At 44.9% G+C, this 24,470-nt stretch overlaps 1 protein-coding gene across 3 annotated transcripts in view; it reads right to left on the bottom strand.

Annotated features, from left to right (window-relative positions):
• HIVEP2 (HIVEP zinc finger 2) overlaps window positions 1-24,470 on the bottom strand; it is a 136,524-nt gene that overhangs the window by 11,802 nt on the left and 100,252 nt on the right. For all 3 annotated transcript variants that reach the window (XM_079970925.1, XM_079970924.1, XM_079970926.1), the window contains 2 exons: window positions 8,604-8,648; window positions 753-6,282 (listed from right to left, as the gene is read on the bottom strand). In XM_079970925.1, the coding sequence (XP_079827051.1) occupies window positions 753-5,882 (5,130 nt within the window). In that variant the 5' untranslated portion in view covers window positions 5,883-6,282; window positions 8,604-8,648. The remainder of the gene's footprint in view (window positions 1-752; window positions 6,283-8,603; window positions 8,649-24,470) is intronic.

Genomic DNA, 24,470 nt, shown 5'->3' with positions numbered 1-24,470 from the left:
GGCTGGTGCCTCAAGCTGGACATGTTTTTCCAGCCATAGTCGATAGCTTCAAAGTTTCTAAAGCCCATGCAGATTTATCTTTCATACAGCATTAACTTTTGGCAACAATCTAGAAGCTCCTGCCTAATTTTCATTTATTCATATTTTAACCAAGAGGTATTAAAAACACTGGAGAAATTGAACACGGAAACTTGGGCCTCCAAAGTTGTTGTCTAGATTTACCAGTTTTTCAAAGCCATGAATTTTATCCGAAGGCACCATGATATACAAAGAGACAACAGGGTTTTTTTAAAAAAAAACAACACAGAGGCCACATCTATTTCTCAGAGTATGAGGCACTTATATAGGTTCATTGCATTCTGGTTAGAAGATGATCTATAATAAGTACATCTTCTGACACATTCTGAAATACCAGATGTACTCATTTTTTCTAGTTTTTATGCTTTATAACAAGCCAGTTTTAATGGCTCTCTCCCTCTCTCCAAGGGAGCGGCTTTGGAACAATTTCTGAATATACTTGGAAAGTGTTGAAATCGTTCAGGGGTGAGATCCATGTCCAGGATGCCACATCCGTGTTTGCTCCTGCTTCCTGAGAAATCCCCTCAGAATTTGCATTCCAAAGAAAGGTATTCATTACTCTAGAGGAACTATTCCAAAAGCATTACACTGAAAAGACTTGAAAGCATCTCGGTTTGCTGTATACTGTTAGGTCAAAATAAAAACGGGCGAATCTTTAAGAATTGGTTAGTTACCTGAGCAAACTGTTTCCATGCACTTGATGATGTCAGTTTCCCTGTTCCGGGCCTATACATTGGAGCCAGTGTATAGATTTCTGTGCTGTTTTTCTGTTTCGACCGTAGGAGTGCAAGGGTAATCTTCGTACTCAATCCTGATGGGTTTGGGTTACAAGAACTAATGCACCATGAAGCATAAACAGACGATTTCAGGGTTGTTTGCTGAACAAAACTAGGCTTTGTGTAGTTTAAGAAGCACCAGCTCACAGTTGTGGTAGTGCGCAAACTAGGGAACTGTAGGATTTGCTGGAAGTCTGCGAGATCTGTCAGGAGAATTGTCGAAGTCACCGCTTTCCCACTTGGCTGCGATGCCATTTGTACCAACATACCAAACGGCAATTTCTGTTGCTTGGGTTCGTCTTCTATCTGGCTTTCCGCTGATGGCAACCTGGTGGGGCTGAGACTCATGTCAGATGATGCTTCATCTACGTCCAGTTCTTCTGGAGATTCTCGGCCTTCTGGGGTACCACTAGACTTCTGCCCTGGAGAAGCAGAGTCAAAGCTATGGAGCTTCTCCCTGCTTACTGGGGAAAGCTCAGTGGGAGGCATGTTGGTAGCTGGCGAATCTTGAGATGACGAGGACGGCAACGGAGAGGAGGACGGCACGCTTTCTTTTGGCTCAGTAGTACAGCTCTGCCTAACCAGCTGAGGCTTTTGAGGTCTGGGGAAGCTTTTCTTTATGTCCGAACTGGTGAGTTCTACAGCACTTAGCTCCTCGACAATCTGCCCATACATCTTTTCATCCTTTACTCTCTTTTGTTGCTTGGTTTCCATGAAGAGCTCCAGGCTGCTTGCCGGTGAAAGCATTCGCTTGTTTCCACCTAGGGTAGAGGCACTATCTGAGCTGGAGGTTAAGCACAATGGGATGGAAGGATCTAAGTTCAGGGACAAGGTCTGTGGTACTTTCCACAACCCTCCATGCTGGCCTAACATCTGCGCTATGTTGAATCCTATGCCGTGCATGGTTGCACTGGTGGCTAATGTCCTTTGAGAAAGAGTCTCGTCGACTTTGCAAATGACAATGGCAGGGCTGCTGCTCTGAGCAAGAATCTGGGAAATGCTTGTGTACATAACACTACCATAGGATGGCACGTGGGTCTGGATCCTGACGGGAACAACTGTGCCAGGTAATGATTGGGCAGGCCCAATATTCTGGGTTTCAAAATCCACCTGTAGCTGTTGTTCAGAAGAGGTATCGGTTGATTTAATGCTACAATCGGGCTGGTATGTTGCAAGTGCATTTTTAGAATACTGTCCTGATGTTCCTGAGTAACGCTGGTAGGTTTGCTCTTTAGCATGCACATAATCAGCAGTTTTCTTTCTGATATGCTCCTGAGCATATTCCAGGTGGTAACCAGGGTGGCTTTCAGTTGAGAAAGGTTGCTTGGAGTAAGTTTTCTGAAGCTGCTGTACAAAATGATGCGGAAAGGGGGACTGAGAGAGTTCCGAAGGCCACAGGGGCTGAGAGGGCAAGTGAACCATGCAGACTGACGGATACGGAAACTGCAACAATGTGTTCTGGAAGGGGAGAAAGGGAACCTTTTCTTGCAGTGCAAATAGATGTTGCTGTTCTGTTGAGTATTTGCTTGGAATATAAGGTGCTTGCGGGATTGAGGAATGGGAAAGTGGAGATAAACTAGTGCTGCGTGGGGGACAAGAACCAGCAGACTGCTTCCCGGAGTCATCCGACTGGACAGAAGAGGGGGAAAGAGGCCAAGCCACGTGGGAAGACCGAAGGCCGGCATGCCCGTGCTCCATTTGCTCTTGCTTTATATTTTGTTCCATGCTTGGATCAGCTTGGGAAATCTCCGGAGAACCACTGAAAGAAGCCTGGCGAACCAAAAAGCATTTTTTCCTTTCTCTTGCTGGAGATAAAGAGGTAGGAGGCGGACCTACTGCAGAAGCATGAGTCAGATTCCCGTAGTCAAAGGATTTGCTTCGGATCTCAGGGATTTCGGCAGGGTAGGGACAGGGCATCTGTTCGGATGAGCAGCGCCTCATTTCCTTCTGTTGGTGATGCCCAGGGACAGAGAGTGAGTAACCGCCAGCCGGGACAGTTAAAAACTCAGACTGTTTGCCAAACTCATCCTGCCTTGTTGACGTTACGAACTTGATACTGTCCTCCCTCTCGAAGGACATGGACAAACTGGAACTATGGGACAAATTGCTCTCTTGGCTAGGGCTCCGAGAAAGGCTCGTGCCCGTGGACTCAAAGCTGGACTCTCCAGAGGAGTGCTCCAAGTCAGCCAACCGCAAGCGTTTCTTCTTCGGAGGTAGCTTCTCGGCTGGCAGCTGAGAAAGAGTTTCGCTCCTCTGTGGCCACTGGAACTCTTCTGCAGGCTTCTCCGGCTCTTTGGCTGGGGCTTCCCTCTCTCTCTCGGGTTTATCAGGCTCCTCCGTCACGCGGATTTCAGGTACCTGTATATTATGCTGGCGAACAAGCCTGGGCTGCATGTGATATGACTGAGAATGTTGGGACGAAGAAGGCTGCTTGCAAACAATGCTGTCAGCGTTTTCCGTTTGCGGGACCCTATCCGGGCTCATTGGGGAATCTGCAATCTCACTTTCACAAGTCTCAGACGATGAATACATCTTATCTTGCTGGCAAACGACAAGCTCTGTAGATTCAGACCTTTCAAACGAGTTGGGCCGGCTTAATGAATTTGTGTGTTGAATGACGGAGATTACGTTGCCTTTTCTGCTCAGGGACTCCGAAGCCTTTTCTTGATCGCTTGCCAAGGAGCATTCTTCTAAGCTTGTGGCTGGGCTTCCAGATGTCAGGTGGGGTCTGCAAATTTCAAAGCGGTCCGGGTGAGAGTGCACAGAACTGTCATGGCTTTGGATGGCATATCTGGTCCTTGGCCCTTCCTGGATTTGCAATTTAGGATCAAAATCGCCACTCATGGGGCTGCCAGAAGCACCACTGCACAGGGATGGGGTGTCCTCCTCATCTCCAACACTCTTTTGTATTCTGCGCTTTCTAGTTTCAAAGGTAATGCTATATGTAGAAGACACTGCCTGCAACTGTGCAGATGATTCAGGATAAAATTCTCCCCCTTGCTTTGACCCGCTCAGAGATGGTGTGTCTCTATAGCTTTGCTTCAAAGGCCCATAATCTTCCCATTTCCTGTAGTGCTTCCCAGAGGCGTCCCCCTCGTAAAAGGGCCTCTCCCCTGTTAGCAACTTCTTCATGCCCGACCCTTTTTCTCCTACAGTTGACCTGCTGGAAGCAACCATAATGTTCTTTGCTATTCTCCCATGGTACTCTGAATCTGAGTGTCCTTCCTGCAGCGATGGCAGCTCAAAGGCCGCTTGTCGTATTAGCATGCGCTGGTGGGGTGTTCCTATTGTCCCAGGGTAAAACACATCATCGGAACCAGTCATCCTCTCGTCAAATGAATGGCTTCCTCTTAAAGCTGAAGGGACATTCAAGTTGGTTGCAGATGACGTCGGCATGGAGTTGCTTCTAATAAGCGGGTTTGTATCTGCTGGAGGCTCTAGGAGAGACGAATCACTTGGGTGGCTTCCTGGATAAAGGCTTGATTCACTTTTGATGGATGATGTGACATTCTGAGACTGTTTGGATTCCATACTGCTGTCGTTAAAGACTTGGCTACTTTTTATAGTGCTCATTTTGCTAGGATCAATTAGTGCTTCTTTATTTGGAGACATTCGCTCTTCAAGCATCTTCATTTCTAATCTAGGGTTTGTGAGAGGTAGGGGCTCTGCCTTGCCTTTTCTACCCATCGAGCTACGATCCTGATTGGCTGTCGCTAAAGGTTGTGCCATCCTTTGATTAATCCTATAGAATTTTCCAAAGATTATTTCTTCGTAAGACTTTGCATTTGTATTTGGTGGGCTTATTTGCTGCTCGGCACTCTCTGAGCGCGAAAAATAACCAGAGTCAGTACTTCCTTTGCTGTGGGGGCTCAAGAGATTTAATGACTGCTCAGAATCCTGCCCTTTTTTCTCAGATAGTCTTAGTGCAAGTCGCTGCTTAACTGTATGAGAGTCATCAGACTTACTAATTAATGTGTTCTGCAGATTGTCAGATCCAATGTGTGGGGAGCTTTCACATGGTAACTGCACACCACTTTTGGGAATAATCAAAATGGGGACTTTCATTGGGCCTCCCAGGGATTCTTCTATGGATGAGTGAAAGCCACTTCTGCTACCGATGTCCAATGGAATCTGCGGAACGGGGCTCAGTTTGTCAGAACCTTCAACAAATAACGAAGTCTCTTCATCAGTATCTGTACTCTGCTCGCCATCTGAATGTATCTCTGCCTCCACGTCGATAAAACTGGCGTCTAGGTCCAATTTAGATACAGCCGACTCTGTGAAAGGTACTAATCCCGCTTTGATCGCATGGGCATGCGATTTCCTGTGCTTGTATAAATTGCTCTTTGTCTTAAACGAGAAGCCGCAAGGGACACAAGGGTATGGACGTTCCCCAGTGTGAGACCGAATATGTTTCTTAAGTACACTAGGTTTGGCACAAGCCCGGCTACAGTACGGGCAAATGTATTTGCCAGGCTTTTTGGGTTTGTGTTCTTTCTTATGACCATCTTCCGACTGTTGCTCTATACACTTCTGAGAATACTGGCTATAAGCAGGGTTCAGACTCGAAATCTTCTTCCTGGAGAAGCTTCCGCTATGGCCATGCACGTGAAATGGAAACAAGTCCTCGGAGGCAACCGGCTGCAGGTGGCCAGGAAACTGCCATTTGTGGCCTTCTAGGCTCTGATGCGGCTTCAGGTTGTGCAGGAATCCTTGTGGCAATGAATGCTGGGGGAAAGAAAGCGAATGTTGACATGAGTAAGTACTCGGAAGGTGCTGCGGGTATTGCTTGTCTGTGGCTTGCTGGGCAACGTCGCTAGATGACACTCCTTTCCCAGAACTGAAAAGCTGTGCAGGTGCCGGTTCCCCCATGTGTTCGGGGTCCCTTTGTGTCTGTCCTTCCAGGCTGCCAAGTGCGCTCATCTTAACATTAGCCGAATGTTCCTGCCTCCATCTACTTGGTACTTTAGCTGTTTCTCCAGACCTTGAGGTAGCATTTTGCCCTACAGCTGTATCTCCGGAGTCCATTTTGTCGCGCAAGGTCTTAAGTGCTAGTTCACTCGAAAGCTGTTCAGGCACATGAAGTTTCTCCAGTGCTGTGCTTTTTTAAAGTTAAGTTGCTCCCATTTCTCCAGAGCTGTTCCAAGTTCACAGACTTCTCTTTCTCTGTGGAACGGTCCACGCAGTAGTCTTATAGGCATTAGATCTTTCGTAGCTCTATGCTAAAAAAAGGTTAATTGTCACACAGTTCTGTTCATGGCAGGAAGTGTCTCTGAACAGTTTTATTATACATCCATCAAGACTTGCTGTGGCATTTGAACATTATCCATGGTTTTTAAGTGTTCAGAAGAAGAATGATCCAGGGGGATATATTTGCTCGTCAACTAAAGCAGGGTTCTAGACATTCCTCCCAAAAAGATGCAGTGGTCTGTAAGAGAGAAAGTTAAAAGAGAGAGATCAATGCAACAAAATACTTAAGAAACATTCAATTGAGTGAATAAGGCTGGAACTAGATGTTCTCTGAGTCACTTGGTTGTTTCTGAAAGCAGCTGTCTCCCATCACTTCCTCCTTTTTTCCTCATGATATTCAACAAACCAATGTGGTGTGCAGTGGTTAGAGTGCTGGACTAGGACCTGGGGGATCAGGGTTCAACTCCCCACTCAGCCATGAACTCTCTTGGGTGTCCTTGTGCCAGTCACCAACTCTCAGCCTAACCTACCTCACAGGGATATTGTGAGGATAATATGGAGGGGGGGGACCATGAAAACAACCTTGAACTCTTTGGAAAAAAGGTGGGATATAAATATAATAAGGTTTTTCTTTAAAATGAAAATAAAATGGAAAGTGTGTGATGTGAGCTCTGATTTTCCCAAACCTTGCTTCCACTTGATAACAGCTGCTTGGAGGTGCCAAAAAGCTCACAACATCATGCTGCTAGATATTACAGAGGAAGGAGAGACCAAGGGCCACTGTTTACAGCAATAACAATGCAGCTTCCACAGTGTCTAGTTCTGGCCTGATACCACCAAATATATCTATTAAGAAACAGTGCTTCCACTCAACCTATCTGTGCAGACAATATATGGAGAAAATCCTAAAAACAAACAAGCAATGGCTCGAATGGAAGTTTGTGAAGTTGCACACAAAAAAATGTTTGTTTGGGTTTTTGTTTTAAAAATGAAATGACATGGATTTGAATAATTTATTATTATTATTATTATTATTATTATTAATAATAATAATACTCTCTGGGCGGCTTCCAACAAAAGATTAAAAATACATTAAAACACCAGTCATTAAAAACTTCCCTAAACAGGGCTGTCTTCAGATGTCTTCCAAATGTCAGATAGTTGTTTATTTCTTTGACATCTGATGGGAGGGCGTTCCACATGGAGGGCACCACTACCGAGAAGGCCCTCTGCCTAGTTCCCTGTAACTTGGCTTCTCTCAGTGAGGGAACTGCCAGAAAGCCCTTGGCGCTGGACCTCAGTGTCTGGGTTGAACGATGGGGGTGGAGACGCTTCTTCAGGTATACTGGGCCAAGGCCGTTTAGGGCTTTAAAAGTCAGCACCAACACTTTGAATTGTGCTCAAGAGAAGTATTATGTGGTCTTGGCGGCTGCTCCCAGTCACCAGTCTAGGTGCCACATTCTGGATTAGTTGTAGTTTCTGGGTCACCTTCAAAGGTAGCCCCAGGTAGAGTGTGTTTCAGTAGTCCAAGCGGGAGATAACCAGAGCATGCACCACTCTGGCGAGACAGTCCGTGGGCAGGTAGGGTCTCACCCTGCAAACCAGATGGAGCTGGTAGACAGCTGCCCTGGACACAGAATTGGAAACCACACCAGTAAGCATATATTATCTGTGGAACAATAGCAGTAATTGTGATGGGCAGCAGGACTACCTCATGTCAGAAGCAGCAAAATGATATAGTGCTGGAAGGGACTATGGGAGATAACAACCAACTAAAAGATACTCTGAATAGACCTGCTGAAAGTAGTCAGCTTAAGTCCATTGATTCTAGAGGGTCTACCTACCTGGCTCACAAAGTAGGAAGCTTTGTGTCCTGCCAGATATTGGCTTTTAAGGGAAGGTGATTACAAGATATGCATATGCAAATCTTGTTCTTGTGGCTCCCTACTCATATCCACACAGATTAGGTCATGCTAGGTCCAACCTACGTGTGACATACAGATCCATGCAGTGATCTTTTGATGTTTTGAAATTTTACTGAAAAGCAGCAGCAGGGGGCACCAAACTAGACCCTTTCCACTGCGGATTCTATTTCCAGTCTAAATCCCCTACAAACTGCAGTTAGCCCACAGCCACTCTGTTCCAATTCAGAGAACCTAATATATGATTTAACATGTAAAAATTTAATATACCAGGAATTCAGCCCATACATCAGCCTAGTTTGGTCCTTACAACTTATGCAGCAGCATCCAGGGCCAGCCAGTTTGTGGAAGATCTGCAGCTAGCAAGATTCTTTGCAAGTCTTTGAATGCAGAATATGCAAAACTATCAAACAAGTAAGGCAATTACTAGATCAGGCTATTGGCATCTAACCCCAAGAAGCTGCATATGTCTAAGTTTTACACAAACAGTTTCTGCCTGTTTTCCACATAAATAGAAGAGCCATGATACATCCTACCAAGGATAGGATATCTTCATTTTGTTTTGAAATATTTCCTGTTCTGGTGCCAGAGCAAAGGATATCTTTAATTTGAGTATTGTTGTTGTTTTTAAAGTTACCTGCATCTTCTTGGCATCTACTGTACATGACTATCTTGAAGCTTCCTAGAGGGAAAGAAAAAAACAAAACAAAAATAATTAGGAAAATGTTAAAAATCTATATGGACCTTATACAAAGAGAGAGAGAGAGAGAGAGAGAGAAAGAGAGAGAGAGAGAGTGCGCACATGCTATTTTAAAATTGTTCCAGAGCTTATCCAGCTTCAATGAACAGAAACTGTTTGGGGGGGGGGGGGTTGGGGGGGTAGGAAACGGACACATTACTTTCTGTTCTGAAGAATATGGTGTGTTTTTTTAAAAAAAGTCCTAGCCAATATAGCTTTTTATGTTACACCTTTGAGTATACGGTCAACAAACTCCAATATCTCTGCCACTGGCCTCCCCAGCAGTGCTAAATAAGGAAACGAAGCTGCTGTATAGTGAGTCCAGGATGGGAGATGAGAGACAAAAATGACAGAATAAACAAGGGATGGAGGAGGTGAAAGACCTCTGCAGGAGATCAGTTCTTAAGAGAGAATTGGGGAAGGCTAAAGAGATTGAGAGATGGAAGGGAAGAGGAGAAAGAGGAAGAGGGAGGGAGAGAGGGAACAGGTAGAAAGGAGAGCGCAATGTAATTCTGCAACATTGGGTCTTTGGCTCCACATACTTTTGGATCTAGACCAGCCCCCCCCCCCATTGGTTGAAACTCTGTTTCCCCAGTAGTCAAAATGTCCTCAATGGGAAAAAGGCCCCACACCCCTGTCATAAAAGGAATGTCTGTTCAAAAGGATGGGAGAAATCAATAAATTATTTTTGCACCATACTTATTATGTTTCTGAATAGATGGCTTCATATAAAGAACAGATGTTGGCTTACAAATAATTTTCAAATTGCAATGTACAAAATACTGGCTTCATTAATAAGCTAATTAATTATCTCACTAGCCAAGCACCAAATAAATAAAAAGGCACAGTTGCTTGGGGGAGGGAACTGACTCTGAAGAAAGCCAGATGGTTACGAGCAAAATAACGATGCTATTACATAAATAAAGGAAATAACATCTTTCCTTCTTACCAAATATCTCTGTCAGCCACAGTGATGAAAATGTCAAAAGCAGCAAGAATCCTGCCAATTCTATAGCTGCCCTGGTAAACAAACTGACCGCAGTCTAACAAGAGGGACCCACATGAGGCAGGTCAAATACAAAAGGCAGGGTAGAGAATCGCCCCACGTGCAACAGTTTGCCTCGCTCAGGCAGTTCTCCATTTCAAAGATCTGCAAATGCAGCAGCAGGATGGGTACCCGTCTTCCCTCTTCAGACGTCCCACTTTCTCCATCCCTCTAACCATTTATTCAGTACAGGGGGAGGAGAAACTTCTGAGATTCTTTCTGCACACTTTGCAGCAATGAAACCAGGTTACCCATCTGAAGCTGTGTACACACTCCCATTTACTCTGCAGCCACTGGTGTGGGAAGTGGAGCATGCAAGATGTTAGCCACAATCCACATTCACCCTGTATCTGTCCTGCATTTGGGTGAGTTCCCCACCACCACCACCAAAACCAGCTTCAATCCCCACCTGGTTAAGAGAGCAACCTAGGTGTGTTTAAAATGTAGTAGTAGTAGTAGCAGTAGTAGTAGTAATCATCATCATCATCATCATCATCATACCCCGCCCATCTGTCTGGGTTTCCCCCTGCCACTCTGGGCGGCTTACAGCATATATAAAAACATAGTAAAACACCAAGCATTAAAAACTTCCCGATACAGGGCTGCCTTCAGATGTCTTCTAAAAGTTGTGTAGTTTTTTTATGTCCTTGACATCTGAAGGAAGGGCGTTCCACAGGGGGGGCACCACTACACAGCCTAAGTTCCAAGAAGGCCTCAGTCAAGCTGATTCATCCACAGCCACCATTGGTACCACTAATAAGCTTCATTTCACCCATTTTTATCATGGCTGGTTAACTCAACATTAACTCAGGTGGGGTCAAATGCACCTTGACAGCACTTGAAGAAATTCCTAAAACTTTTATGTCTGCCTTTCACAACCATTAGCACAGCTGGGTGGTTTTTTTTTTTTGTTTTGGGCCCCCTTATGGGACTGAGGGCTCTTTGCTTGTCTTGATGGATGGGTTTTACCCATAATTTTATTATCAGCTGAATTGCTTTAACAGAAAAAGTGTCGCTTTAGTAGTGGTTCCTATACCTTAGAACAGCATGCTTATAGAGGTTCATCTGCCTCCATGCAGCAGGTCTCCATAAATCAAGTGCTGCATGCTGTGCCTATAGCATCCACTAGAAGTTACCTGTGCACACTGTCACGATCTGATGGAGAGTCTCTCTGCTTCTGCCACTTGTGCCTGGCAGCAGTGTGTGTGTGACGGGGGGGGGGGGGGCGCGGGGGGGCGGTTATCATAGCTCAGTGACAGGAAAAGTATCCAGTTCAAATAGTCTGACCTGGTATGAGGCATCTAACATTCTGACTAACACACAAGGTTCTCCAAGTGACAGTCAGGCAACCCCAAGCAGTATAACATTTGGACTTCAAACTGCAAACCTGTAATAAGAGGAGGGTCTGGTATTCTGCTCTTTTCATCAAGCATTATTAAGAAACAAAGTGAAAACTTTCTTTGGATCTCCCAGTGATGGAGTAGTATTTATTTTACCAGATCATATACATTTTATTTCAGATGTTCAATATTTAATAATAAAGCAGGGTAGAGAGAGGTTATAAGTCTCTTGTGGTTGTGGCTTTGTAGCTGGCAGTCTACACTGTTTCCCAAGTTTTTCCATGTAGGAATGTAATTTCCAGGACTTTTCACTGGCTCTTCATGAAAGATTGAATGGTTGTGTGTCACACACACACACACACACACACACACACACACACGGATAGGTATACCAGCTCATTAGCTCATATAGAATCCTTTTCCACATGCAGAATGAACTCAACCAGGAGAAACTTTTTAAATGTAGAAAAGGGTACATTCTACTTCCAAAACTTACTGAGTTTCCATTACTTGAATATTTTTAAGTTCTTCCATGCTAGAAAAACCAAACACAATTCATTAAGCTTAGAGAAAGTGATTTCCCCAAAGATGCAAAGCATGTTCCAAGACCAAGTGGGGATTTGAACTTCAGCGTCCCAAAATGCCTGGCCATCATACTAGCAGCTGCACTACACTGGCTCTATCACAGGCTTGTCCGTAAATATTTACATACAGGCAGCAACCGTTTTGGGCGCGTCCAATATGTGAGCAACCACACGCATCACACTGAACCTGGAAGTGACCCCAAAATTTCACCAAAAGGGGGCGGAACGGGGTGGCCTTACACAGGCCTTGCTGATGCATTCAAAGGCCTGGAATGTAGCAAATTGGTCACTACCTGTATATGTTTGCTCATCTGTGTTATATATGCTGCTCCATCTAACTAGATGCTGGTTTTCTGAAGCCAATCGTATATTAAAAACTACACTAGATATATTTGATTTGGGACTCTTTTGCATGTTATTTGTTGACAAAGGCACATCTGCCAAAATGCGCACATGGGAAAGGGCAATGTGATGCAATTACACCCATGCTCCATTGCTATGTGACATGTTCACATGCAATGTGTGAAGCAGCCCTTGTGCCTTGCTGCTGAGCCGAGCTCTGCCACTCAGAAACATTTAAGAGAAATCAGCATGCATACGTCTATTCTCTTCTCCCTTCCACATTTTAGGGCGCCCTGAGATGGTGAATCACTACAAGCCAGTCTTCTTGCTTGTTTCCTCAAAAGACACACAATAGTTGCAAAAATAGTTCATGCAAATGAAGCTCCTACAGCGTCAGCAGCCAGATGAGCGTGGGTGATCAGAGAAGACTCTGCAGTTGCAAAGAGCAAACTGTTTAAGGAGAACAGTTGTCTTTTTTTGCCGGGTAGTGGTGGGGGGAGAGAGTTTGCCCTTGCTGTTCACTGTTATATTAAGCTTTGTTCTTCCTACCCCAAAAACCACCCATTTGCAATGCAATGATAAATGACACCTGACAAGATCTGATCCTCCTTTCCTACTAACACAGGAAGCAGTGCTTTGCTGAGAACTGAAGGTACACTGGAGGTGTCATTAAAAAATAAAGGCAAGCATAAAATCTAAATATAACCAGGACTACCCACTGTATGACTGTATTCATATTTTTAGCAAGTCTAACACTTGATGTTTTAGGTGGTGTTTTTTTTTTAACCTCACCTAAATGCAAAGCAGCATCCTGGTTTTCAATATACTTGTCTGCTTGCTCAGTTACATTCTTATACATGGCAGTTTCTCTGTGGTGCTGCTAAGTACAGTGACACTGGTGTATCTAACAAGCATCACTGAGATCTATGCTAACTAAAGCTCCTGCAATTGTCACTTTTCACTCTCTCTCTCTTTTTTGCAGGAGAAAAAGATAAACATCCACGTTACTTCTAGATATCTCTAAAGAACCAGGGAACAGCTACTTATTACAAAATTCAGATAAGAAAGCTAACTGACCTAAGGAACAAAGGCTAACAAACATAAAAATCTAGTGCCTTTTCAAAAATGAACACCTAACAAGTCCAAGTGCAAATCATAAAGGTATTATATACTAGACGACAGCAGGCTACAAACCAAGAGAAGTATCGAGAAAATTCTACCTGAGCGGGCTGAAGCAGTCTGATGTATTTCCATCTCTGAATGTGATGGCCCGGGACCAGCACACTGAAGCTAATGTGGTCTAGGCCCCGGGCAGTAAAAGGGTGAGGCACCTCTTGGGGACACCCTCTCATCACCCCACCCTGGCCTCCTCATAGAGAAGATCGAGTTGCAAATGCATCAATCAAATAAGGAACAAATGTTAAGTTCAGGTGGTTCAAGGCATGCCCCCACGCGACTGAGGGAGAGGAAGGAAGAATGTCACCAACCCATATGACTAGGTCTTTCCACTTCCACCTATGGCCTATAATTAGAACAGAGGTAGTCAACTTAGTTCAGTGAAGGGCCAGACTGCAGAGGAAGGAACTGTGAAGAGAGGCACAGATTTGTCATACGGCACATGTAGTAAGGTCACAGAAATTCACATAAAGACTTATTCTGAATGTGGGCACACTCATCTCCAAAGAAACTGTATTTAGTTTCCTTCTGCTGGCTCCAGCCATCCAGAAGCGATATTACTATATATGTCTCAAGAGAAGACCCCCTGGAAAATCCAGAGTGGTTCACAAATCTGAATCCCTTCCTCCCATGGTAGCAGGCAACTTTTTCCCAGTACCAAACATGTGGTTCCCCTTTTTCCCTGGATGTAACATTTTTAGCACATGGTCTGTTTTCTGGGAGTGGAAGCTGCTTATCAACAGGTTTCCAATTGCCCTCATTCATTTCCTTCTCCCACATCCACCAGCACCGTCTTCTTGGACTGTCCTCTTCCTGCATCCTCTCCCTCCTCTCCCAGACCACATGATGCTACTTTCTACCTGCTGCTTCCTGTACCTGGCAAGCCTCATTCTCTCTCCTGTCCTCAAATCCGTAACATGTAGAGCCAAACACTAATCCATTCATGGCATTGTTACCATCCTCCGGCTCTCTCTGTTCCTCTGGCAGGTCAGGCAATGTTTAGAGAGGGTATCCAGACTGTCAGATAAGGGCCGCAACTACTTGCTCTGTAATAAGGTCTTATTGCTGAGGACTTGTTCAGATGGAACCCTGTACATGGCTGAAGACTATGTGAGATCTAGCTTTGCTCTGAGCAATGAGGGTCTCATGGTGGTCATGAGAGACAGCCTCTGTTGTGTGAGTAAGTGCTGATCCCAGCCCATGCCGATCACAAGTAGCATTGTGTGTAAATGGTTCCCAGCCCCCAAGCACAATTTTCACCATAATTTCTCCATTTCCTTAGAATTCCCAAGTTTTTAGCAAAAGCAGGAGCACTAGTAGGGCAGAGCTGCCCCATGACTTGGCTTTCATCTTGTGGCACGACACTCAATTAACTTGACACAGGATGCCTCCAGAATTTCCTCCACTTAAGCTTAACTTGGCACATATCTTTCCGCAACCCTCCCCGTGACCCTAGTTACTTTGGGACTACTTAGGACTCTGCTATGGATCAATACCTCACCAGTGTTTTTGTAAAGGAATAATATTTATATTTTAAAGCCATATTTTTGTGGGTTCATGAGGAGCCCAGAGACCATCAGTGGTTGAAAGGGAGGAGTCACGCTGCAGTTGCACAACTAACCATATCAGGTAAACAATCATTTTACCAACGTTTTGACAGGTGGAAAGAATATTTTAACAAGCTCCCTCTCTCTCGCCTTCATCTGCCCTAGCTGCAACAAAACATGTCTCTCCTACATTGATCTCTACAGCCACAGCAGGTGCTGCAACTTTCCAACAGTCTGACTTCACCCCAAAAGGCGCACCCTTTTATTGTCTCTTGGGATAGACAGATGCCAACAACTGCAATAATGGTGTGGTTCCTGCTAGCTCTCCAAACTAAGCAACTGATGCTGGTTTCCTTATTGGCCCGTGCCAAGTTCTCCCAAAACAAGCAAGGTCTTAAAAGCCAATGCAATTCAGTCTAGGTGTACACAAATGTCTCTAGTCAAGATCAAAAGAAATGTACTGCTCATTGCTAATTCTGCAGTGAATACATGGCCAGAACAGTTGTTCACATTCATGTGTGTACAGGCACACTAGCAGATCTTGTAACACCTACTAAACTTCTATAATTGCCCACGAGTTTAAAAAGCAAGCAGGATGGGCATGTATATGCAAAAGGATACATATGCATGTATGGCATTGCAGGCAGGCAAGATTATCGTGGTAGCAATTAATTATTTACAGCAGACGAAGCAGTTCCTGTTGAAGTGATGAGCTACGCAGAGTGGGCTGAAGTTCTTTAAGTTCCTGATTGGTTAATATAATGCATAATGTATAACACAATGCAATGAAGTAATGTGGTATGTAATTAGAGATGCCATAAAACTCTTGTGTCTTGGCTGGCCATAACTGTTTGCATCCTGCAAGCCAGGCACATAAATATTTTGCCCAGACTAGGACAGATATTTCATGGGATATGGTTTTTTATTCAGGGGTGCTCTAACCCTTTCACTGATGTGTACTCAAAGTATCCTTCCAGTCTTCTTTCGGCATATTTCATGACTAGCTGTCAGGAAGTGCCACAGCAATTTCGGCAACATAAAAGTTTATGTATAATTCCTCCTCTGCTTTTTTATGCCCCCCACACACACCAAAAAAGAAAGTTTTATTGATAATGTACCCATTTACAAAGTGAGCACTTACAGTTTTCCAGATATCGCCCATGCATTCCAGACACCACCAGAATCAAGGCAGGGTTTGAAAAGAAGCTGTAAGCCATGATACAGAACACTGGAGCCTGCGGAGATCTGCACTAACCCCCTCATTTGGCCTTCCTCAGAAGGAAAACCAAAAAGAAAAGACCAAATTTGCCAAAGACTGAAGAGTTATTTCCTCTTCCAGCCCTCCTCTCTTCCCATGTTGGGGCGGCAGCACTTACCTGACCACCTGTCACGTACTCACTGGGGAATACCAGGAAGGAGAGGCGGCAGGAAGGTCATCATGGTGCGAACGCACTGGCAGAGCCAATCCAGGGCTCCTACTAGTGTTTGCACCACCAAGTCCTAGCCCCTCCCACTGTCACTCCCAGTGCACCACGGCATCATGGGTGGCTAAAGGTCAGGTAAACGCTGTCAACCACTGTTGCACCTATCTCTTCCCAATACCACAAAATGCCTCTTACGTTTCAACAGAGAAGACAGTGGCAAGATATTCCGACTAATTATTGGACAATGGTGAAAGGTTCCGAAGACCCATAAATGGAGGAAATTGCATCATCATAGTGATTGCTACTGGTTTTTCAGGGATTAAATTATAGCGGCTTGGCACCCATACAAAGCTGCTAGCTAGACAGTGGAGATCAGGTGCCTGTGATCCCACTTTTCCCAGTTTTTTTCCAGGGCCATCTCTAAAGACGCACATCCTCCTTGTGGTCAAATAGCAAGAATATCACTCTTCTCCCCAGAACTTGCTGATCTCCTGATGATCCCTCACAATTTCAAGCTCGGGAAGTCACTAAGGGCTGATCCTTGTTTGCCCAGATAAGACACCAGCCAACACAGTGGCATCCAGGTCTCTAGCGCCATCATGTGGCAACTCCCCAAAGACCACACTACATTTATTTAAACGTAAAATTTCTTAACCTGCCCTTCACCACAAGGTACTGGGGCAGGTTACAATGCAATATGCAAGTTATAAAAACAAGGAAAAGAATTTTTAAAAAATAAGACAGTAAAAACAAACAAACCATAACAACATAGATTCAACAAAAGCAGTGGGTCCCACAAAGCAAAATAGAATAAGTGTCAATGGCCAGGCTAAAGTTATGGCGTGGAAGAGCCAAATTAGATTGAAGAAAAAGTTCAGTCCTTCAATTGGCATCATTTCCCTAGTTAAAAACCAACACCCTTCCAAAGCTTGCCAACCATTTCCAAAGTATCTGAAAGCACCAGATTTTATGGTTTGACAACTGGACCATATTTTACGTATTTATTCACATCTATAATTTTGTGGAATAAACCAGGTGTGGGTTTTTGCTTTGTTTTTCTGAAGTACAGTAGAAGGTTTAATTTAGCCTCCTAATGAACTGGTGCCCAGACCTGCCAGGCTTCAACCTATAACCTGCCAGACACGGCTATGTTCTCTACCTCCTGACCCACCCAGACCCACCTAGTGTCCACTCAAAACCCACCCCTGCATTTACCCACCGACCAGGTATTTTTAAAATCCCTGATCCGGCTAATTATCCAAGGTGAGTGCTGGTTGGTGTGTGGCGAGTTCCCGCCCCCCCCCCAAAGTGGAAATAAAGACACATGACACAATTATTTAAGGTTAAAGGGCTACATATGGTCACAACTTTATTGGTTACAGGAGATGAGCGGTATTGCCTTAGGCATTGGTCCTAACAGACTATCCAGCTTCAGCCCGTCCGCTTGAAGTCCAGGAAGGGTTAACCACCAGTAGGAGGAGTTCTGCTGATGCACATCAACTAGGATCTCCCCCGGGGTCACCGCTCGGGGGGGGGTGCCTTAGGCCGTCACCTCCATAGGCTTCAGACAGGGCCATGCACCACAGAATCCTTTATCGGACTACCCTTCAATATCTGGGGGAGGTGATGGCGCTTCCTCCCCCCCCATCTACATAACAATACCAATACCAATGCCTAACCGCCAATACCAAGGAAGTTGTGACAATTTGTTACGAGGTAGGCAAAAAACCAAGTGGCTGGTGCCAATCTGCCAAGTGGAAAAAATTCCTACCAGGCCCCTTAACGGCGACCAACCGATGTCCATAGCAAGATCAAAGACGAAAACCTTAAAAGGCGGGAGGGTGGGAAACCGGAGTAGCTGCAGGCGGCAAAAGAGGGAGATCCCCGGCCCACACCTGCACTAACTAGGGCAGGCCCTGCCCCCTGAGCCAGCCGATTGGCTGTCCAGGGGATGACGCGGCCAGGGATTCCCTCAATCACGCGGAGGCTGAGAGCCAGCCACCGCGCGCGTGGTGGGGGCATGCAGCCCGCAACACCACCTCCTCTTAAGGCGGAAGTGGCTCTATCGATATATCGTCCAAAACCAGTTTGAAGTCTATATTGTGATATCTGTTTCATAATTTTTGGCCTGGCAATATATCGTGAATTGTGGTGTGTGTGTGTGTTTGTTATGCAAAAAATCATGACACAGGGAAAACCATGAAGCCAGCCAGTGCCTCTACATAACTCCATCCTTATTACAGACATCATGATATATTGGTATATCACAATGTTTAGATGGTGATATATCGCAATGCTGAAAACCAGATATTGTTCAGCCCCAGACCTGAGACAGAGAAAGGACTGTCCCATTCCTTGGATGCCTGCCCTTTATAACTAGAAATGCCCAATGTTGAACCTGGGATCTTCATCATCCAAAGATTGTGCTCCGTCGCACCTCCCTCCCCAAAAGAGAGGACAGCCCTGCTCTCCACCTAGGTAGCATTTAAATGTTTATGTGTTTGACTGACACATTGGATAAGAAGCTTTATCCGTAATGCACAGAAATATATGTGGATGATTTCACCCAGGAAAGCAGTTCAAACATGGGAAGCACGGTGCCACAGGCACTGTTTGTCCCGGAGAATGACGTACATGTCCATTGTTTGAGGAAAGGGCAGGGCCAATCAGGTGCCTTGTATTATTAAAATTGTGTTCCCTCATTTGCTCATTACGTAGGCTATTCTCTGCCTACGTATTTCACCAGGCTAAACAGATGCACTTACATTGCAAAGGCACACTGACCTTGAAAAAGGCTCCCCAGTCACAAAAACAAAACAAAATAAAAAGGGGTATAGAAAAGAACCATATCAAACCAAGTCAGTTTAACTGGGATTCTCTGGCTAAAACAGAAGAAATATGAGATACGTGCCTGACAGAAGCAATAATTATAATGCATTATTAACAAAGCTCTGGTTTCATCATTAACAGTGCTCATGTTTCCACAAAAGATCACACTTTAACCATGCCCAAACCTGCACTGAAGGCAGTCCTCACTGAACATTCAAATTATATATATTTCAAGAGCTGGAAGCACCAAGCTGATGACTAGCAGGACAAAGGTTCTCAGTAAAACAGCCATTATTTATTTATTTGGGAAGCTTTCTGCACTCCACATCCAGTTTTTGTTTTTGTAGCAAATATTTATTCAAACAACCCTATGAGCATGGTTAAAATAATACATATATTATATATTTAAATTTTATTTTCTATCCCACCTTCCCTCCAAGGAGTTGAGGGTGGCATACATGGTTTCCCTCCCCTCCCCATTTTATCCTCACAACAACCCTGTGAGGGAGATCAGGGCTAAGAGACAGTGGCTGGCCCAAGGGCACCCAGTGAGATTCATAGCAGAGCGGGGATAAGAACCCTGGTCTCCCAGGCCCTAGTCTGACACTCTAACCACTACACCACCACTGGATCTTAAATGAATAGAATAATAAATAAATGGTAGCACTTAACAGTACACACACTGAACTTAATGAAAATGACTAAGTTAGGCACCTTAATTCCCGTAGTTCTACTCTGAGTACAACATAGTTGAATACCACTCAGCTCTTTGGAGCAGAAACCCATATTCTCTCTCTCTCTCTGGATGGATGGATGGAAGGGTGGGTGGGTGGGTGGATGTAGTGTCACACATACCAAAGATGCTGAATAAAGAACCTCCCCATTTAAACAAAAAACACAAATATTTAAGCTCTTCTTCTGCCCTCTGAAAAACCTATTTGCTCTCCCGCATTCAACATTTGTCGTCGCATACTCCTTTGCCCATTCCTGCATGCAATCAGTTAGCCCTTTGCCTATCAAACATGTGAAATAAGTGGCTAATGGGAGCAGCAGTGGTATTCTATAACCCTACTTGTAGTGTGTGTCAGAAACTTCAGTTAAGATGATCAACTCCAGCAGGGAAAATTTATAATCCCATTTAGAGATGAAAAACTAAGGTGGAGTGTCACCTGCTTCGGACTTTACAAAAGCTTGCCATTCAGCAGAGAACTGAATGCAGCCCCTTCACGTTTGATTTCTACACGCTCTTTAGCAGATCACCCTGATTCAAATTGCACACTGATGAGGTCTCATTAATTTGGCTCTTTGTGAGCAGCAAAAGGACGCATAAAGACTTAAAGACCATCTCAGACCACAGTCTAAATACAACACAAGGTGCAGCTGGCTCTCTGCGGAGCCGTTAGCAGACTTTTCCAAGCCACAGGCGAGAGCAATTTTTCATGCGTGTCTAGATGGGTGGGTGGAAATCATGACCTTAACCGCACACGAATTGCTCTGGTCACACAACGTGACCAGAGGTAAATTCTTAACATCCGTCTAGATGTAGCCTGCCTCAGATTTGCATGTGATCAGGACTCATGCACATAAGTAGCATTGCTGACATGACATCACAGTGGAAAGGGGCGGGGGCTACTTCCTAGCACTGAGTTCATTTTATGCAATCCTCTGTTGGGTCTGGCAGGTGAGTGACTCAAACTATAACCCTCTTACTCAAATATCCCTCCAACTCATTCCACAGTTTCTCGTGGACAAAGCTCTGTGCCCTCCCTCATCTGCCAAGTGGCCTGGTTTGGGCATGAGGTGGGGACAAGGTTGGAAGGCAGGATAAATGTAAAAGGAAACAAGAGCTGAATTCAGAGAGTCTGAGAAACGCTATCTAGACAAGCACCTTATATCTTTTGGCTAAACAAGGACAAAGCTTTCTATTCCTTGATTTAAATATTGCTATTAGCTTTCTACAAATAATTTGCTATGGCCTGTCTAAAATGAAACATAATATACATGCTGTTGCATCCGTACATATGTCAGTGGAAATAGAAGGAACATCTGAAACCGGCAACAAAACAAAAAAAAGCCACTAAAACTTTCCATTTTGCAACCATATTATCAGCTATAGCAGAAGACAGACCCTTTATATAATGATTCTGCTTTCTCTCTTTTTGGGATGATGGAGGGGTGTGTGTGTGTGTGTGTGCGTGCGTGTGTGTGAAATTAGAATTCATCCATAGCTAACTCAATTGGCAGAATAAACAGATTATGTTGCAATCCATGCACAAGTGACTTACGCTCGACTGCTTTTGGGACCGCAACGGAAAATGCTTCAGAAACTACAACAGGTGCAAAATGTATCTGCCCACCTACTGGCTGGAGTGGGGCAGCCAAAACAGGTGAGTGGATACAGCTGGGGTGTGGTCCACAGCCTGCCTGAGTATATAAGAACAGGCACCAATGTGGATGGCAGGGTCAACCTGTGGCAGCGTTGTCCCCAAATGGAGAGACACCAAATGGGATTTCCCTCCCCCCCTTTGGGTCTACACTTCAGTAAGTTTCCGGTGTGCCCACCCTGCCTGTCAGGATATGAAATTGTAGGCTTTGCACTGTGGGCGATAAGCCTGTGGACCTTTACCCAGGGTGAGAGCCTGAGAGATGGGACGTTTGGGTTGGTGATGTTCCCCCTGAGTGAGAGGCAGAGAGAAGTGTTGCAATGGCACTATTGTCTTCTGCCTGGCAATGTGAGGTACATAATACAGCTTATTATCTGTGACCCTATTTGCCCAGCTGCATATAGTCACGGTGGTGCTAGGATTTGTCTTGGTGGGCAGGTAGCAGGAAGCTGCAAAGGTGCTGCCCCCGTTTCAGTGGTGGTGAGCAAGAAAGGTAAAGTCTGAATGGAGGGGCTGACCACCATCTGAGGCCCGGGGCGGAGTCTTGTTAGAATAAAGTTATAAACTCCAACGACAGAGCCGCTGGTCCCTGGAAGGGCCCCTGGGCTGAATTAGCTCTCTGAGGCCCTGGGGAAGTGTACCCAACTGTGCCCATTGCACACGTCTGCCTAAATGTCCCTTCAACTCTCCCGTGTCCCCAGAAGTTGCAGGTAGTTTATCTATTGCGTGTGAATGTGCACAGATTATATAATTTCAAGTATGCCACGTATTTGGGTCTCCGTTCCATGAGAACTTTCTGCACTAGCTTAGATCAGCAACATTTTATACATCCTCATTTATATTTGGTCTTAACTTGAAAAAGCTAAAGCCATCAGTAAATATCAGGACAGGAAAGCTTTGAACTGTTCCCTCCTACATGCAGTCATCGCACAGCTGCTTGCAGGTTACCGTTGACAATTTCCTGTGTAGGGCAAACTGCATGCCACCTCCCCTGCAGAAATAAAAGACCCAACTTGTTCTTAACTGCTGATGGAAACACTGTCATATTTTCCACGAGTCGAGCTTGGAACCATTACTGAACTAACATTCTCACATTTTTCCATATTTTGCAAAAAAAAAACTTCAGTAAACAGCTGCAACCAGAAACAACCAAGGGTTCCTGTCACTGTTCTTTCACTGCACAATGTGGGTATTTTTTTTTTTTCTATGTTGGAAGCCCAGTTCTGATGAATATAAAAATCTGAACAGGACCCAACTGTCCAGGTTTAGCTGTGCAGACACTTTTATGAGCTGCACAATAACTTGTACAGTTTGGAACAGCATACTTCTAGGAAAAGATTGCTTCCTGTAGATTGCTCAGCTGTGTCTTTTTTGGATGAAATTCAATGAAGTTCATGACTTGCAGTCAAGTTATGTTTGCCCATCAAACTGCTAAAACTGAATGCACACAGAAAAACAAACACACATACACTCCAGTGTTTTCCGCCTTATTGCCTCCCTTGAAATACCCTCTCCCTCTCTCATTCAGCTACACCATGTGGCCAAGATGGCCACTCAGTGCATTGCATGGTTTTTTGGCAAAAACAAGTGGAATAGTATACCTCATCAGCCCATGTATGCTTGTTCCACTGATGCTTAGTTCAAAACAGCACACCACCATCTGGCGAAAGCTGCTAACATGGATCCGAGTTTGCTTGCCAGCTCGGAACATATTCAGCCTCTGAACTAGATGGGAAAGTACCAATGGATCAAAACGAAGACACGATACAGGACACAGGATTGTCACCGTGCAATGAACTCTGAGACTGCAAATGTTAGCGAGGCAAGCATGCACCTAAAAGTATAAAGTGAGTTAGCTCCCAGTAGAGAGCGTTCGGTAATTATTTCATTTGAAATGTGACTTACAGGGTAGCAACAATCATCATATGCTGCTGCTGCACTCGTGATTCAGAGCAGGAGGACAGAAGGGCTCTCACTCTGGAATTTGTCCCAAGAACAGTCACTCCTGTTACGTGACTTAAATCTTGAGGTTTGTAATTCAAAGTATTGTATTGCCAAGACGGTTAGCAGTGGGAACGCTGCGGCAGCAGGGGTTCCACAGAACAATAATAATTCAGTCCCCACCCAGGGAGCTTGCAATCTACATTAGACAGATATGACTAGGGCAAAGGCCGGGGAATCAACAATGAGGAGTGAGAAAAGGAGTGTCAAATAGCAAGGGAAGGGCAGGTGAGGTGAGGCCATTACAGTTCAGGAAAGGCCTTTGGCATGCTTGGACCAGCTGTTCTCTCCCTGGGCTGCGTTCCAGGGACAGCCGCTGCAGTCAACACTGCATTCTAGAAGAAATTGCTGGTTGGGGCTCCACTTCTAGGTTCAGATGTTGACTTTGTAGCTCTGTTAAAGAGATACTGGGTAAGCTGACAGAGTTGGCTCTCACAACATTGAACAACAGGCTCAAGGTGCGCACGTTTAGCAAGATACCCTCTTCGGAAGTCTGTCACCCAAGCCTCCTGGTTCAAACCAAACTGAGCGGTGCTCCCCTGCAAATGAATCTGCTGGCTGGGGCAGAGTGGGTCTACTCTTACGTTGTAAAGATGAAACCCTTACTCACACCCCTGGCACCCTCATATGCAGGTCAGCCTCTGACTGGCTTCAAGGGCATTGCATCTCAAAATCTTGCCAAGAATAAGATTCAAACACTTATGGTTCTTACAGGAGAGAATGTTAGCTATTTCTAGAGATAGAAATTTCTATCTATTTCTAGATATTGGGATCAGAAGCTCACTTAGTGATCACACTGTGCCTAGTGATCACAGTGACTTTTCTCAGTAGGTCGTGCCCCAATGAGGCAGTTGTCAGGACTGAAGTTCCCTGCTTTACACCACTTTCTAAGGCTCCTACTCCCTCAGGTCCTTCCCCAGCAACCTGAGACTGTGTTGTCACCCTCTTCATACCTCTTTGGGTTCTGGGAGACCAGGAAGGAGGAGAGCTAGTCAATGCAGGAGGTGGAGACTCCCTGGATTCTTCAGCAGCCTGCATCCACTCTGCTTCTGCCTCAGAGTCTGAATTGCTCTCTGCCACAGCCTCTTCCTGT

Source organism: Podarcis cretensis, assembly GCF_951804945.1.
Source record: "Podarcis cretensis genome assembly, chromosome: 3".
In the NCBI taxonomy this organism is placed as follows: domain Eukaryota; kingdom Metazoa; phylum Chordata; class Lepidosauria; order Squamata; family Lacertidae; genus Podarcis; species Podarcis cretensis.
This window is presented reverse-complemented; position numbering and strand designations above follow the sequence as displayed.